The sequence below is a fragment of the Grammomys surdaster genome, unplaced genomic scaffold, assembly GCF_004785775.1.
Source record: "Grammomys surdaster isolate TR1022 unplaced genomic scaffold, NIH_TR_1.0 170, whole genome shotgun sequence".
NCBI lineage: Eukaryota > Metazoa > Chordata > Mammalia > Rodentia > Muridae > Grammomys > Grammomys surdaster.
Window position 1 is genome coordinate 9990198 of NW_021604618.1, and position 19487 is coordinate 10009684.

The 19487-nt window shown below is 35.1% G+C and overlaps 1 protein-coding gene across 1 annotated transcript in view; it reads right to left on the reverse strand.

Moving 5' to 3' along the window:
• The window catches only part of Elp4 (elongator acetyltransferase complex subunit 4), a 204556-nt gene that overhangs the window by 88250 nt on the left and 96819 nt on the right, over positions 1-19487 (reverse strand). Inside the window, exon 9 of the mRNA XM_028767104.1 lies at positions 17860-17966. Within this exon, the coding sequence (XP_028622937.1) occupies positions 17860-17966 (107 nt within the window). The remainder of the gene's footprint in view (positions 1-17859; positions 17967-19487) is intronic.

The following is a 19487-nucleotide window of genomic DNA, read 5'->3' on the forward strand; positions in this document are numbered from 1 at the left end:
GACTAGGAACAGTTAACATATAAGCTCCTGGGATATTACTATTCGATGTTATTGAGACGGCAGCAGCTTGGCACCTCCCCTCTATTTGAAGGATGCATTTAAAATACTCAGTTGCTTTGGCTTTTATTAGTCATCCTGATAGGGATGCACAAAAGAGTTTCCATCACATGTCTATAGTGGTACAACAAACCAAGTACATAGACTAATGACTACTGTCATACCCATAGAGTAGTGCACTCCTTAGATGCCATGCCGTAGATGGTTATTAGCACAGAGACCCACAACTGGCTAAGCTGCAGAGGACAAGACACTGCAGAGTGCTTAGCTCTGAATAGGATTCATAGCACACATTCCCTTCCTCAGGCTCAGAGACCATTAAGGAAAAGGAGGGCAGAAAAACTGTAGGACTCGGAGGTAGTGGATGCCTACAATGACTACACAAAAGGAAAGGTCCACATATGAACTCTCAGCACGTTGACATCATTCACAAGATCCAGGCAAGCTCAAGCCAACAAAATCACAGCATATAAGGAGGTGGTTATGAAGTCCCAGCCCTGGCTGAGGAGCCATTGGTGACTGATAGCTGCCTGGAGGGGAAGAGTTTGTTTTTTTAACAGTGTGGTTCCTGGTACTTCACACACTCCCAGTGGATGGCCATATATCTAAGAGTATAGAACCCAAATTAATTGGACTGGATCAGTTAAAAAAAAAAAAAGGTGAGGACACAAAGTTAGGCAGGTATAGAATGGAGGGTGGATCTTGAAAGATTTATGGAAAATGTGAATATGATCAAAATATTACGCATGAAATTCTCAAAGAATTGATATATATGTGTGTATATCATACATATCATATATATAATATATCATATATCTCTATCTATCTATCTATCTATCTATCTATCTATCTATCTATCTATCTATCTGTCTATCTCTCATGTGTATGTGTGTGTGTGTGTGTGTGTGTGTGTGTGTTTTGGCACATCAATGAGCAAGGAAACAAACACTTTTCATCACTGGTTTATAGTGTGATATCATTGAGTGAAGAAAATACGATAGTGCTGTAAGTTCTGTAAGGTATTTATAAGATAGTTTGAGAGCACAGGAGTAGGATACCCAACCCAGTCTTAAAGAATAAGGAAAAATATTCTGAGAGAAGGTGGCATTAAACTTAAAAACTAAACCTAGTTAGGTGGCTTTAGCAAAGATACTTGCAGAAAATGACAGAGTGTTTCTGCCATTTACAAAGCACATGGAAATGATGCAGAAATGAGTCACTGGGAAGAAAGAGATGACAGTGAGGCTGAACCTCAAGTTCAAGTCAAACCATGAGACTAAAGAGCGAGCAGAGACCAGATCTTATGGACATATAAGAAGCACTGGGCTAGTGAAAAATTTTACTCAAATATCACTCAGGGCATGTATCATATTACATAACTTTTTTTTTATTATTCCCTTTTAGGTCAGGATATTAAAAAGCTGACTGACTTTTTATTTTGTCTCTATGGAGCTCTTAAAGGCTGGCAGATAGACAAACATACAAACAGTCTGAATGGAAATTCCACCCTGATATCAAAAGTTAGGAAGAAGGGAGCGCTTTAAGTAATACTTGGAAGATTTGTTATCTACGCACAGAGCAGATCTGCGGTGAGCCCGGCTGATCATCTTGGTTAAGAAAGGTCTGAAGACAACGAATGTACCACATGGGAGGAAACAGGTGTTTTTCAGGATGATTTTACTTTTTGCTTACTAATGGCTATGACAATATTACTTTTTGGCTACAGTTTTAGTAGGATTCATGGTGAATTATGGATAATTATTTACATATAATAAAGTGTGTGCTATAAAAATTTCTATTGAAATGCAAATCAAAAGCATTATTTATATTAACTAATATATCATTACAATTCTCTTGTTTTCTAAGTTTAATATAAGTCAGCTTTTAAAAAAATGAAGCAATTCCTTTTTAAAATTATAACTATTCAATAATTATCACTAAATTTTTTTTTGCTATTTACTGTTAAGTAATGCAACATTAAAGGTTCTGATTAGAAAATAGATGCTTATGGGAAAAATGAAAGGATTTTATTAAAACCATGATGCAGATGCATTCTACAACAGAAAAGTACACTAAAGATCATGTAATTAGATGGGCGGAGTAACTGGGCACGATCAGATGAATGGATCACAGATTTTACTGCCTAAGGAAAAAAATTAGCATAAAATTAAGACTGCAGAGCATGAATCAGTGTGCAAGTTGATTTAATTGGTTTTGGGATATAGAAAACATATATCTATAAATACATATATATTACTAATTAGCTTTAAGCACTCCTCTACAAACACATGCTACTGCATTACTTACTGGTAGAAACCACACAATTATAAAAATTATTGAGAAAAATATGGAAATACATATTAATTTATTTTGATGCTGTTTTTCAGGATATTTATGTTAGGTGATATAACTGAAATTTCATATGGCTCACTGGTATCTATTTTATTAGCTAAGATACAATATATAAAACACTAGCTTGGTATTCCTACCCCCACTTCAAGACCCCTCAGTGAATATGTGCAAGTTGCAGCTATTAAGTCTGTGGCCTACCTACCTTCTGCTGGGAGACATGATGTGGGTGAGAATCAACTAAGCGCTGGCAGTATGACCCAGAACCCGAGGGTGAAAACATCCCTGTGAAGAGATCTAGACCTTCACAGTTATGACAAGGACCTTGGGGTGGATGTCTGGAATATTTGAACATCTTCTTTGGTTTTTCCATGTCTTGGTCTTCAGTACCATCTCTGTAGCTTATCTTCCTGACAACAGAATTCAAGACAGGCCTACTGGGAAGCTGAAAGGCTTGTAAACCACAACAAATCAATGGTTTCCCCATCATGGACTCCAATTACTTTGACCCCAGCAAAATGTAGCTGCTGAATTATGACTGATGAATTACTGGGTAGGATGTAGGAAGTACTGCCATATCCACCCCTTGCCTGTCCTTCTGCCTGTAACCCAGAGCATCTTATTAAAGAGACTGACAGGGGAGGAGGACTAAAGAATAAGTCACATGGTGCCCAGCAATGTAAGAGTTTTAATTAGGATGAAGACCTGGCTTAGTGGTTAAGAATGCTTGCTGCTGTTGCAGATGACCTGAGTTCAGTTCCTAGCACACATACTTACCTGCTCACAACTGCCTGTGAGCCTCAGTTCTAACGTTCTCTTCTGGCCCCTGTGGGTGCCTGCACTCATGTGCATATAACCATAGAAAAACAGACATACAGAACCAAAAAACCCAAAATATTAAAAATAAGTGTTTTAATTACTATATTGACTAAATAACTGTCTCTGTGTTACCATAATGTTAATTTACAAAATACTAGATGACTATTTAACAGGAGTTGCTTTAGAAAAACTGTGTAGAATGATTAATATCATATTATCAATTTCTAAGACTATTGTCTGCACTCATATAATTCTTAGGGAATAAATAATTTTAATTAAAGGAAAAGGGTTGGTGGGGAGATGGCTCAGTCAGTAAAGTGATTAGCATGCATGATGACTTGGGTTTGATCCCTGCACCCATATAAAAAGTCAGGGATGGCAGCATGTATGTATAATCCCTGTGCTGGGAAGGAGAAGACAGGAGGATCTCTGGGGCTTACTGGCCTGCAAGTATTTCTCTGAATCAGTGGGCTTCAGATTCAGTGACAGACTGTCAAAAATAAGGTGGAGAGGAAGAGAGAAAGATATCTGATGTTGACCTCTGACCTGAACATGCACATGCACAAACAAAATAAGGGAAAGCAGTAACTGACTGACTGAGTGCCTGCTCTGATGACCCAGCAGACCTCAGAGCCAACCTGTCAGGCCATCTGAATTTCAATCTTCAGGTGGGGTCATATTTCAAATATGTAGAAGAATTCAAAATATAGTTTGTTGAGATAGGTTTATGTATATTTTTCCTGCATGTATGTATATGTGTACTAAACATGTGGCTGGTATCCATGAGTCCAGAAGTGGGGAGGCATTGGAGCCTGTGGAACTGGAATTACACGCAGTTGTAAAGCCACCATGGTGGTAAACTGAAATGGGTCTTCTAAAGGAGCGATAAATGTTCCTCACTGCGGAGCCATCTCCCTAGCCCCAGACTCTATTTTATACATGGTCTTATCTATACATGGTTTTAAAATAAATACTTTAATATTTAGATACATTTACTTAACCTCAGTTTTCCACTCTTAAGATGTGTACATTGGATCCAGACTTCATTTGGACCAATAGTGGGCAAAAAAGAGTAATTAAATCTATACATGGGATCATAAAATGTTTTCTAGCATAGTATTTAATTTATTATTTTCAAAACTATTTTGAAATCTTTAATGATTTTGAAATTTGTTTTGAAAAACACTTTTAAGTTAAAAATGAGACAAAACTTTCTGAGAAATTGTTTCCACAAGATGGAAATACTGAAAACCAGTTTTGGTAGTGCTCTTCTGTAATCCCAGCCTGTGAGGAGTTGGGGCAGAACGGTTACCAGGGGTTTCAGGCAAATCTGGGATAGTAAGATTATATCTCAAAACCACCAAAATTTAGCCGACCAACACAACAGAAAGAACAACCTTGAGAAGTTCATGAAACAGTAAAATCTTGTAAGACTCAAATGCTAACAGGAAACCACTGACTGATATTTGGTAGTTGTGAGATATGACTTGGACATTTTAGGAAACATAAATATTGTAAACAATGAATATAGCTTTCAAGTTCACAATGAGACTTCTACAACAGTACTCACCATTGCTGAAAGTGTCACACCCCCCACTCCTGTATCAGAGATGAGTAATAAGGGATTAATGCTATTAAAAGTTAGGAAAGTTAGACTGTGGTACAGCACTTCCACAGCATGTGTGAGGCCCTAGAGTTGATCCCTGTGTCACCAACAAAACAAAACAAACAAACAAACAAAAAATTGAAACAAAATACAGAGGGAGGGGAGAGGGAGACCATAATTACATGCAGGGATAGCTGAAGTCCTGAGTCACAAATAGAAGGACCTTCCCTAGCATATGGAGTAGTCACCACGTTCTCCCAGGGACAGTCAGCAACTATGTTCACCTCAGGCTCATCAAGAAGAGGAAAACTGTCAAGTATGATCTCAGTCCTAGGGAGGTCTCCTTGGGATACATCAGCACTGTGCAATCATGATAGATAGTTTATTGCAGCACCAAACTGCCACTTGGGAAGTCTTGACCTCAAACAAAAGCTCAGTTATTACTGTCAAAAGGTACACAGAGACAGAATTGGTTGGCAGCAAGAAATATGCATCAAAGAGAAAAAAGCATCTAATCTGTATAATCAAAATCAAAACTGAGAAGTATCTTGTAGTTGGTAATTACTTTTAAGTTTCAGCAAAGTTACATGCTATTATCTCTATTATCATTATATTTATAAATACTATTACTGATAATATTTAAAATGTTTCTATACAACAATGTATTTGTAGAGTCACAACTTAGAATCATATATACTTTCTTACTCAAAAATATTTAGTCTCAACATGATTCAGAGTGAAGAATCTCCTTTTATATATAGGAATACACAGTAACATTAAAAAAATTGGATCATTTTGATGTTTTAGCTTCAGCTAAATAGTCCAAAAAACATCTTTTAAAAGAGAAGACTTAGTTTTCTGGAACTATTTAGACATGCTACAATCTTGTGCAGTCTGATGACTTTCACAGAAAATCAGGATAAAAGCATGAACTTAAAATATAGACTGATGTAATGAATCCAAGGAATTTCTCAGATATCTTGTAAGCCCTGAAACGATGTATACTTATAAATGATACAACACATTCTATTAGCGAACACAAACTTTGCTATCTTTAAATCAGCACCCACCCCATATTCTTAAAAGGAATGTCCTCGAGTGTCAGTGCCTGAAGTGATACGCTCTGACAAATCTAACAGCTCTCTCTGTGTCATTCCTAATGCACTTGTCACTCAGCATTATCCATCCTCATTAATGACAATGGGAAAGTTTATCTTGGGAACACGTTTTAAATCATCTACTCTTTACAATGGGACCATGAAATCTCTTACAAAACATGAGGCGGGAACTACTCTGACAACAAAACCCCTTCCTGGCAGCTTTATTCTTAATTCCTGTTCAAGGAGTAATCTGTTTATTATAAAATCATACAGAACAATATATTAAACAGAATTTGAAACAAGAATAGCTAGTGTGATTTTCAAGCTTACAAGTATTTTTACAACATTTTTATTAAGCTGAAAACACTGTTGTGCCTTTTTGTGTGATTTCATGCAATCATTTCTTTTTGTATTCTACATTATATTAACCTTTGAAAAGGGGGTTTGCTTTGGCTAACTTTAAAATAAACTAATAACCCAGCTCTAATATATATTAAAATGCAATAATTTGCATTACCTTAAAAGCAACTTCTTTAGAAATATAACATTCTGTTTAAAAATGTCTAAAGCACTGAAATACTTGTTTAACTAGTTATAGCATAAAAATAACCTAATACCAATACTACTATTAACATAACGATAATTACATTGTAAGTCTGAATATGATGTTTTAATGTTTTAAGAAATCTCTACAGTAAAAAAGAAAGAAAGTTAGACTTCTGGATCCACAGCACCTGCTGTTTTAATTTGACTGTAATTCCAAACACATGTGGCTTCTGCATTTTTGTCGATAAAATAAATGCTTCTAGGAAACATATCCTTAAGTTTCTTAATATTCTGGTATTGGAAGTTTAGTGCTACATTTTGTTTCACTCACTGGGCAGTAAAGTCAGATTAAAAACAGTATAACAAAACTATAAAATATTATATTCAATATTGACTCTTATCATTTTCAATAACTTAAAGGTATCTATATGATGCATGCTAATAACATTGTATATTAATAGCTCATATTAATATTTAAATTGCATTAGCCTATAATTTATAACAAAACATTTTAACTTCAGAATTAAAATGGTTTATATTTTAAATTAATACTTTAAAGAGTTCATTCAAGAAATGCGGTAACATTAAACAGGCTTCATGGTTAAAGTTCTTGCTTATTAAATAATAAACACTATAAATACTATGAAATGTTTGTGTTGATGTATGAGGATTAATAAAATAAATATAATCTAAGGCCTTCTGAAAGTAATAGTTGTTTTTCATATATTAGGTATTTGTTGTGAGTCTAGAAAATATCCTTTTATGTACAGCTTTAGAGAATAAGTTAGCCTAATTGGTGGAAGTATGCCCCAGCATCTGAGTGATCCTGGGAGAAGCCAGTTCTCTAAGCCTCTAAGACAGTGAACACCACAGACCACACAGAATACTACACGCACGCACGCACGCACGCGCACAGAGCAAGCTGGCTTTGAGCGTCTCAATTCTACTTCAGTTCCAACCTTTTATGAAATTTAACATTTTCACAAAATAGTAGTGCAGCTTGAGAAAAGCTAGGTATTTTCAGAAAGAGACTCGATTGATTTTGCAAGTACAAATTACACATAGAAGGACTGTGCATTCACTGTTTTTCAAATAGAGATGAATTTAAAGACTATAAATCCTAGCCTTCAACTGTCAATTCTTTCAGTGAAATTAGTTTAAAGCATTAACACTGAGATTCTTCACTATAATAACTTTTCTGACAATAATCAGAAAGTAAATGTTTTTGGCCTGGGAAAACACAAATTTCAATTTAGTTATGCAGGAAAAAGGAAGCATGGCAAAACTAACTGTCCTTATAACATCCAGTACAGTTTACATAGACAACAGCAGGGCTGGAACTGGACCATGGGTCATACCTGCAATAAGGGCAAAAGTGGTTTTATACTGCCTCATACAGTACACGGGGCCAAGCAGAAGAAACCTTCAAGTAAATGGGTGATGGGAATGTTAGAATCATGGTAAAGTAAGGTGGAGCAGAAATAAGGTATTATGGAAAAATATGTAGATCATGTTTTCCAAATACTTTTATATAAGTTTTAGTTAAAAAAATCAAATTAACTATTGAATTAAGTTGCTATGAATCATGTTGCAATAATAACATAATAGGAAAAAAACTGTCTTCATTTAAATTTTTATGTAGATCCGGATGGCTTCCTAAGAGAGGACTCATAAGTAGACAAACTAAAGCAATGCTTTAAAATTAGGCTGTCTTATTTGCATCAAGACAGTCAACAGGGTGATTCTTTGATAGATAGTTACAGATTCCTACATTATAGAAGTAATATGAATTACTTGATCATAAAAGCATAGGATAACTGTATAATATTTAAAATGTTGTATTCTAATCCCATTTTATATAATCATATCTAGTAAATCACAAGTTCTACAAATCTCTGCATTTCTTCTTTTAAATGCCAGAAAAACATAGACAACAAAATCAGCCACATTTGCAACAGACGATGAGGTATATCAACAGGGAACTAATGGGTCAAAAAGTAGGCTGGGAAGTATAGGTCTTGAAAGGAATAAATTAGAAATGATTCCCATTTGGTTATAATATGAACTAAACCCCACAGCTCACAAGAGGAACTAGACTGGAAATTCATAACTGACCTTTGTGAATTTGAAAATTTTATTATTAAACCTCTCTTACTCTTTCCTCCCCCACAATCCCTTTCTAGCTCTGGCTGGCTTAGAACTTGCTATGTAGACCAGGCCAGCCTTGGACTCACAAGAGATCTGTCTATCTTTGTCTTCTGAGTGTTGCAATTAATGGTATATTCCATCTTGCCAGACTTTTATTAAATCTTTTAAGATTAAACATCCCAATAAAGTTCACAGGTAGCAAGATAATGAAATGGTCATTCACATAGGTATATTAATTATGCATTTTAAATTAAAAACTTCCTCATCGAATATTGGTATTTAAAGCTCAGTTCTATTTCATCTCACTGTCAGCAACTCATTATATTACCTGCTCTGTGTTGAGAGTTGCTTTGCTTATGCGAAACCTTAGAGGTATATTAACTCTCCAAGGAAAGTGTTCTGGAACATTAAAGCATTTCACAGAGTCTGTAAAGCTGAAACTGCTATAGTGAAAAGTGTCAGGAGGGGAGTGACTCACTCATCTATTCAGTTACTAAACACCAATACAATTAGTACTGAACCAAGAAGAGGTGGTGACATGATGAATCAGACAGACCTAAGTTTGCAGCATTATAAGGGACCATAGAGATACATGATGTTTTCACTACACTGAAGAGTGGTAACAAAGACAGAACACTGAAGAGTGGCAACCAAGATCCAGGTAACAAGCAGAGAAGATCAGTATGGACATGGTCACTTTATGAGCAGCCTTAAAATTTTTAGAGATTAACAGGTCTACACGGGTTTAAAGGATATTTTGTTATTACATATTTGACTTTTGAGTCCAAAACTATGGGACTTTATTTGTTCTGTTTGTTGAGTTTCCCTATGTAACTCAGGCCAGCCTCAAACACAATCCTCTTGTCTCAGCCTCCTGAATTACATATGTAATAGAATTACATGTGTATACTATCATGTCTGGCTTGTAAATTAACTTTTGCTGACCTACAAGATTTTGTTTGGTATGAATTATAAATTTAATCATTTAAAAACATTTTGTTTATTGTTATTATGCTATGTGTGTGGGTGCTTGCCTGTGTGTGTGCCCATGCATTATGTGCATGCCTGATACCTATGGAGGCTAGCAGGTGTCAGACCTCCTGGAACTAGAGTCACACTCTTGTGGACTGCTATGTGCAGCCAGAGCACTTAAACACCGAGCCCTTTCTTCAGCCCCTTGGTGTTGGTTTTGATAGCACAGTCATCCCTTCCTGAGCCCCTCATGGTTGTCATTTATCTGAGTGTCTAAATACAGAGGGAATAAGCTATGATGTGCTGGAGAAATTTATTGGTATAGTTCTATAACTTTTTAAAAAATTGCTGTTCTGGATATAGGTCTTATACAAACTAGGTAAGCACACTATAGTTGAACTAAATTTCCATTCTCTCAAGTTTAATTTTATTGAAACTAAAAACAACTTTACCTCATAAATATCTCTCATATGTAAAAGTTAAGTATAAGTTAAGTTATATGTTATAGGTTAAGTATGCTGTAAGGTTTAGGAATTCTGATAATCATTTATTTATTAAAACAACAACACTACCACTACTACCACAAAAGTCTTCCTAAGTGTTTTTTGGCTTCTGGGACAAATACAAGTGTTTTACAGTGTTTTAAATAGATCTGTAACCATCATGCTCCATTATTATACCAGTGAGTAAATGTATAGTTCAGAGAGTTTAAGCAACTTATCTTTTCCAAAGTCAGAAATGCCGTAAATGGCCGCAGGGACAGATCAACCTGTCTTTTATTCCAAAGCCTGTGCCCTTAACAAACCACATGGTTTGTGGTGCCCCAACTGGTACAGTCTACATCTTTAGAAGAATGTATTTTTCAATGTAATAATCAATCACTCCATAGCTCTGGCACATAGAAAGCATGTCAAAGAATTCTCCAATATGAAATGTACTTTAAAAACCCATGAGAACACACTTATGTTAACATTCAAGTTAAAATTTGTTTCTCCATAGCATTCATTTCTAGTGGTTTTATGAAGAACATTATGAAATTATGTTGCTTAGCTCTTGGCTGTTTTACATATAATGATATATATAATTGGAGTGAAAATACTGTTACTTCCTCTCTTTTACTTTTTGTGGTACTGGATGCATACTTTATTACGGAAAATATTCCATAAAATACTATTTTTAAAACATGCTAATTTCTCAATTCTCCTTTTTTGTATTCTATATATAATTCCCTACTTTAATCAACTATTTTGATATAATTAAAAGGTATTTCAAATTTAATTACATTGTATTGTATTTAAGTTCTGTATTTGATGCTCCAACACTGTATTATATTTAAGTTCTATAGTTGATGCTTCAAAGATAACATAAAATAATTTAGGAAAAGATAAGATATAAAGATATTTTAACTATTTAGGAGCAAATTAGTCATAATTAGCAGAAGTCCTAAGCCTGATAGCTTTCCAGTATAATTCTTCAGAAGGAGCCAGAAGATCAAGACTTAACATGAAACCACAGGAGAGTGACTTAGGGAAGGTTATATAACTCTCCACATCTTTTATCTTTTTACAGAAAGATGTGTACACTAGTGTTTGTGCAAGATTCCTGTGAGGCTAAGACAGCAATTGAATATGACTCTGTATGTTAAAACATTAGCGATGCCTAGAATAAACGTATGAAATATATGCTTCACAGATAATTAAAAAATAGCATTTTAACATTTAACAAATATTTATGGAACTAATAAATATATATGTTGAAGATTTAGTTGTGAACAAGAATAATATGTCCATATTTCTGGGGACCTAATATTTTAGAGGTAAGCTAAATAAACAAAGGAGCTGATAAGCATATACATGTTAAAGCAACATACCTGCCACACTGCAAATTAAAATAGTGTATGTGTTTGCAAACAACACCACATTTCCGATGGGCCAGTGAATATTTTCAAAGGAAGGGAACAAAATGGAACATCATTATCCCTGTAGTCAAATGATGTGAAAAGGCCTTGAAAGGACTGGAAGGTTGAATAATTTGGAAGTTTGCTGTGCAAGGTTACTGAGGGCAATGACTAAATTAGGAAAGTTTGGGGGCAAAGTATCCACAAAGTTCCCTGTGCCACAAACAAGCTCATAGAAATCATATTTATTTATGATTATCTGAGACACATTGGAGGACACATAAGTAGAATATATGATCTTGTGTTCTAGAAATTTAACAATACAACTTGGCAGGGAAGGAGGCCAGGTGGGGTTTGCCATCACTTGTTTTCTTTTTCTGTCTTTCTCTGACATATAAGTGACACATTGTGGGAGGAAGTGTTTCAGAGCTATTGTGTAAACGGGGTAAATTCTGCTACAGTTCTGTGAAGGCTTCAAGAAATTCTTAAAGTACTGAAATATAATTTTTGTGGAGTCAAAGCACAGAATGCATTTGCAGAAGTGTTCATGCCTAAACTTTAGGAAGGAGGAGAAGAGATTTTTATGTCTTTGTAGCTTTCGACAGCACTCTTTGTTTTATTAGCATGGTCTCAAAGTTGAGATAGCTGAACCACAAGCACTGGGGGAATCTTCATGAATTCATGACTGAAAAGTGTTAACAGCTTTGAAATATCTGAATTTGGCTTTGTGAAATCATTAACCAGATCATGCTCAAATTTCTTGCATAAAATGTAGTTACGAATAAATATAAGAAAAAGGCAAGGATCTGGGGGTGCAGCTCAGGGACAGAGTGCTTGTCTAGCATGAGCAAGACCCTGGGTTTGATTCCTAGTATTGCCAAAAACAAGGTACAATATAAAACAATAGATTCTGGGCTGAATTATAACATAAAGAACTTTATATAAAGTCATTACAGTAAAGATATTCTAAGATATTGATACATTCAAAATAGGATTCATTTGCTGTAAGTAATTATAAACTCAATAGACCACACAGAGACCTGAAGGCATCTAATAGTCCAACATGAACTGACTTTGCCTTGCCAATGAAGCAATGATGTTCTGCCAGCCAGACTCACAGGAAGCATGTGAAATGAACACAAAAGCAAACAGGCTTCCTGCTGCCCGAGGGAGAGTCAGCAAGATGGCAGTTTCAATCATTTGGAATAATACTAAAGCAGCCTTAGGCTTTTCTCAGAATGGAAACATGTCACTATTACTGCAATACTTTAACAAATCAGAATGCAGAGGAACGAACACTTACACAATCACATCCTGCAAAGGGCACTTTACTCAACATCTAAGTGGAAAACAATTATAAGGAAATTTCAGAAAAATTGTCAGTGAACATAAATGACTAAGGGAAAAATGTTTTTTTCCCTTTCAACACACTTAATAGATTTTTAAAAAGCTTACCACTTAGAAACAATTTCCTTTTCCAGTCTCCTTAAGGAACTATTAATGTAAAGAAACTTAGATGAAGCACTAAGTGAAAAGTTTGGTATTCAAGCTGCCAGGAAAAAATACCCATCATTCCTCAACATAGCACAGCTTACTGTAAGAGCTGATCAGAAGGAGTAAGTTTTCACAACATTTATATAGGAAGTAAAAAAAATACTTCAAATATTTTAGGAAATTATCTAATCAGTGTACCTTTAGTATATGTCTAATCATGTAGCCATCTTTGGTCAATCATCAAAAAATCAAAGGCAAATTGGCATGACTCAACTCTAACTTTAATACCGCATGATTGTGTCGTGTAAGCTTGTTTTGTGTGAGAGCTGCTGTGGTTTTAGCTGAGAGATTAACTACCGGACCTAAGCCGGCCTCCAAACCTTGCCCTGCTGATGCCTCTGGCTCTTTGAAGTCTGACCATCATACCTGGCAAAGCAACAGTGGGAACTAGGACAGTGTCAGATCTAATCAAATTGCTCACTGCAGCATAGCTAACTATGGGCTTCACTAATTGGCCCAATTGAGGATTATACCTTTTGCTACAGATTCACGACAATAATTTAGTTAAATGATGTCCCCTCCCTTATCTCTTCTAATTAAGATTCCAAAGTTGGAAGAAATAGGATTAGACAGAGTCTCACAACTGTGTTCCCCTTAAAGTGGTATGCACTTTTGATAGAATCACTATGGCAATGTAGAATATATGTAGTAAGAATTAACTTCTAGAGAGTCTAAGAATCTGTGACATTGCTGTATGCCTATATGACTAAGAAATTAAAGTGAAAATATTGGTATAGTCCATTTAAAATGTGAGCACTTAAAATTTACACTCTATTTTTATAGAATGTTAATTTGTGTGTATGTGTGTGAGAGTGGGCGTGCACTTACAGTTATATTCCCCGTGCATGGACATGTGGAGGCCAGATGGTAACACTAGGCATTCTCCTCTATTGCTTTGCTCCCTTATGCTTTGAGACAAAATCTTTCAACGAACTTGGAGCTCACTCTTTTGGCTAGACTAGCTGGCCAGTGAGCCTCAAGGATCCGTGTGTCTCTGCCCTCCCAGTGTTGAGGTTACAGGCATGCAAGACCACATCTGGGTTTTATATGTGTCTGGGGACCAAATTCAGGTCCTTATGGTCATGCAGCAAGCATCCTATTCACTGGGCCATCTGTAGGTTTATTTTTGAAAAGTGATTTCATTCAGATGAATCAAAACTTATATTGAATATTTTTGCTTTGTTATTGGCAGCATACTTATGAAAACAAGCTAACTTATACAGAACTAGTATTTGTCAAGGATATTGTCAGAAAAATTAGATTATATGGCCCATGATACTACAACTTACTAGGATTTGGAATTATTTCAGTGACATCATTGTTAACTGATAGGCTAGTTTCCTTCTCGCTCTTCATCTTTGGGTATATTAAACATATTTCACCCTCCTACTTAACATTAAAAACTGAAGAGGCCATAGAAAATAAATACAGAGAAGTAAATCTAGACCTGACGATATCATGTAGCAATCTGAACTGTTAATATTATTATAGTGACTATTAGCCTGTAGGACTTTATACTTTGCAAAATATAAACATTTTAGATAATTCTATGAAGCAATATCAAGCCATATTGTCATATTATCATGAAGCTTATTTACGGCAATAACATATGGAATTTTGATGTTAATAGTTAAGAATGAGTCTATTCAGTAAATACACCAAGAATAGCTAGTTTATAATAACAGGTTGGCCAAATATTTTGTGAGATAAAAAGCCTTGGTGGCTGTAGAGTTATTGAGGTCTCATCTTCTCAGCCTGAGGCAGGTATCACAAGGCAATCTTGAATAAGCTCAATTTGCTTTGACAGTCTATGGTCTCAATATTCAATCTATAAGACCCAGATACACTAGTTATGTTTGGACCAATTCAAACCTCCATAATTCTTCATCTATTTGCTGAACATTAGTAGTTATAGGATGTACTTTCTCTGAATTTCAGCACAACTCAATTGTTGTACTTCCCAACTTGAACCTAGAAACTGTGATGCTTAGAGCCGAAAAACTGCCCCATAAGGAAGCAATTTTTTTGTAATAATTTTATAGACGCTGCGGCTAATGTAATATTACATTATCACTTGTTAGAGAATTAAATTAGTAGAATATGAAAGCTGAAAATACAAAATGAAATTACATTAGTGTAAAATGCTGTTTCTATACTATCAAATTCAATGCAGCCACACTTCAAATCCTACAAATGACACATTATCAGTGCATCATAGTTATAAAAAGTTTAGTTAATGATAATACCAACAGTATTAAAAAAAAATTGCCACACAGAGAGATCATAAGTTTAGAAAGTCAATTCAGCTTAGTGCTGAGGCCAGTACAAAGTTACAAATCCGAGAGAGTGGAGCTTATGTGGTTGGAACATACATATGTAGGGCTCCAGTATCAGCACTATAGACAGTATTCTGCTGTGCTTTTCATAAGGGGTAATATATGCAGCTTTATAGTTACAGGAAATTGTAATAATCTATTGTGATAAATGTTTTCTTCTGAATCAGAAGTACTTGAATAAATGCCAGTATGTACTCTAAGAGAGAGAAAACACCATTCTGTCTTTACATCACTCAAAGTTGGCAAATACTGGAGTTGCTTCACCTGTCATACACCAAGGCCAATGGCTAAATAGGCTTTAATAGCACCCCTCCCTCCTCTGCTTTTTGCCTCCATCTACCCTTCCTTTGTGACTCATGTGACTTTAGGTACATCCTAATAAGTCTCCCTGCATTAAGTCAGCCTTATGCTTTACCGATTGAGCCAGGCTTTGCTTCTGGGAATAACATACAGATTCAATGCCCAAGATACTATGTCTTCAGACTTTTCAGAGGAGTATAGCTTGTATTTTATTTTATTTTATTTTATTTTATTTTATTTTATTTTATTTTATTTTTTAAAAGTCAGATTTATGTACCTCTATTACTTTTGTCATTTATAATGGCTTTTATCCTGAATCTCTATTTTTTTTTAAAGGATTTGATTGACTGTACTGAATATTACCTTCTTACAAAGGTGACTTTATTTTTGCTTTGTTTTCAAATACTGCTTCCAAAACACAAGGTGACAGTTATCATTCTTTTAGTTTATCTAATAACAAGAAGCCTGTGTGTCTAATTGGCATTCTTTATTAGAACCTACTGCTATTCAAGGGAGTGGTCTCACTTGACATTACGCAGGCCATTTTTATGCTCGCCATAAGACAATGAGCAAGGTCATAAACAGGATTCATATGATCATTCTACTTTGTGCACAATAACTTTTCCACTGAGGAATTTTTGCTTAATTTGAACATAATAGAAATGATACTGTAGGCTTGGTTTTAAAATATTGGGAATTTTGGAAGAATAACCATGTAGAGAGAAATATTTATATTTGAAACATAAATTCAACTTAAAAAATGGAAGCATACTTTTGCCAGACAATAAGCTAAAACTTACTTCTTTAAATGTTTAAGATGGTTAAGTATTTCAGTATTCCATCAGAAAAGCTGAGACAATGCTGGCACAGTTATTGTCCTGGGTTCCATTTCAATGGTATCTTTTGAGTAGTAAAGCAAATTAGCTCAAGAATCACTATTTCTACACACTCCTCTTTGGACTTTAAGTGGCTTTTGAAGAGAGTATTCCCCAGATGAGGAACTTCTAACACTCCTGCAGAGATGACCTGCCTGAAGAACTGGCTGCCTGATTAACTATTAACTGCCCTCAATAGGATTAGATAATTAAGGACATTGATGACCATTAATTAGGAGGAGGGCACATTAATTTGTCACAGGATAGGGCCCTTATGATGATTTATAGGTTAGTGCTACTTGTAAATGTGCAGGGACAGAGAAAGAGAGAGAGCCATTAGGTTACCTTATCAAGTGGCCAGCTTAAAGAGGGCAGAGGGTCAGAGAAGGGGCAAAGTGGTCACTTTAAGGGTGAAGTCCCAAACACCAAAGCGGTGCCAAGCCACATTGATGATCGTTTGGTGATGAAGTTAAAAATATGCTAATTTATTGGTGGTAATTCTCCCTTTTTATGGTTTCAAGCAGTTAAGACAAGTGGCCTGCTTAAGAGCTTTTCATTTGAAAAGAGATTAAACAAAATGGTTTGTCAAGGCAGTTTGGCTGTTTTATGTCTTTGTTTAAAAAAAAATTGCACCAACTATATTGATAACTATCACACCACCCAAAGCCATCTCTCTGAACATTTACTTGATTAATAAATATATCAGCTCTAATTGGTTAACAGTTTCACATTCATTTGCTCTTTAGCAAGATTGAGCTGAAATAACTCTTTTGTATTGCTTTGTCATCCTGCTTGCAGAAAGGTCACAAAAATGTAGAAAATTTACTTACAGCTACTAATATAACTCATACCTTGTTTAATTCAAAATTTTAAAAATTAAATGTAATCTCCCTGATATTAAAAACCAAACCAAACCAAATAAAACAAAGAAACATTTATGAGATAGAGATAAAACTTGCTATCATACACAGTTGTGAGTAGCATTCATATTCCACACACAGTAAGCACAGCTCATTAACATTTAATTAAATGCTTTTGAAAGCCTTGGAGATCCATGTCGTATTTATCATTTGGCTTTGGAGCTTATTTTTAATAGCTATTAAAGACTTTTTTTTTTTTTTAGCTGTACCTGAATAAAAATACATGATAAGAATGGAGGAAAATACAACAAAAATTAGTCTAACAAAAGTACTTCATTTGTAGCCTGAAATGTGTTTAGATGTTTTATTACAGTAAAAATCAGGCATGAGGGGAACTGTTTACCTTAAGACAGTAAACTAAAACATAAAAAGTCTCTTACCTCAATGGTGAACAGCTTCCTTTTTAACTTAAAAGCTAAGTCTTTGACATCCGATTCATCACAAGTCAAGTTATTAAGCCGAGGAATCTTCCGTATATGGATCAAACCTCATGGAAAGGAAATTAAAAGAGAAAGTCTTAAGTGCTGTCATCAGAGGCATAAATTAAGGAGTCTTACAGCAGAATCTGTAAATTTACACACAGGCATCCTCCCTTTAAAACTGGAGCTGACTACCAGGAGCAGTGAAGCAAATGGTGTGATTATACTCAAGTAATCAAGCAGAATAAGATAAACAGAAATCCTTGAGCGAGGAAAACTAATTGCACTTTGGTACAGGAGTACAGATGTAAAGAGGGACCTTAATACTTGTCAAAACTACAGCCGGTCTGCAAGTGATTTTCTTTCGTATTTACAGTAAGCAAATATGGCTATCACCTTGCATGCTGCCCACAGCACCACTCAGTAATCTTTATTTTATTAAATGCACCAGTAAGCAGCCAGCAAAACAAGGCTTTTGGGTTACTGATAACCTGAAAAACACCAATAAAAAGTATTTCATTTTGTGCATTGAACAAACTATTGAAGAAAACTACATTTCAGTAGGGTCTAGGATCAAACATTAGTCTGTATGCCATCCGGAAACACTGATTTTTATGGCACGTTAGGCCCTTATGTGGCCATTAGAAGCTCTGCAACAGTGCTAGGTAAACCGTGAGCTCTGGGCCTCATCAGCAGAAACACTTGCTAATCTTTACTGACAAGGCACTGGATGGCTTTTGTGTAGTTTCTGACTAAACTAGGGCTCAGTTCCCACAGATGAAGACATGGACGGTTCTTCAGCACATCTTTTTGCCTGACTCAGCTCATATTTAAAAACACCATGTCAGGGATACTGATCCTTGAACATGGGATAAGAGACATCAAATGTCAGATTGGAGTAGACAGACCTTATTTACATAACTGCTTCTCTCTCTCTCTCTCTCTCTCTCTCTCTCTCTCTCTCTCTCTCTCTGCTCACTAATGTGTGCACGCATTCAATTTTAGAGCATGCTACAAACATTTTCTTCCAAGTAATTTACCAAAATAAATATGCTTACATTTCAAATAAAATATTGTAATAAATTATTTGAAAATTCCATAGAATGCATTTTGATCATATTTACCACCTATTTCTCATTAAGACAATAGCTTGTAACAATTAAACATCTCATATTACTTATTTGGTAAATAAAGTATACATAATAGGAATAAGGACAGCACATTTCTTATTTTTCCCTTATGGTTTATGTGCATGTTAGTAATTATTAAGTCAGGAGGCCTTGTATAAATTCATTAATTATTTTATTCTCAGGTCCTTCTTATTATAAGAAAGTTTACAAATATAATTACTCAGTACACATGGGGAATAATTTACTCATTCAGAGATTTCAGCACAAAGAATGACAGTTCAACTTTTGAAATGTTTTAAATAAAATATGTTTAGAATATAAAACACAATTTTAGTAAGTTTATAAATGAATACTTATAAATGATAATGTAAACTTATAATATACAAAACAGGAGGTTCAATCGCCACCATCAAAACCAAACCAAACCAAACCAAACCAAACCAAACCAAACCAAACCAA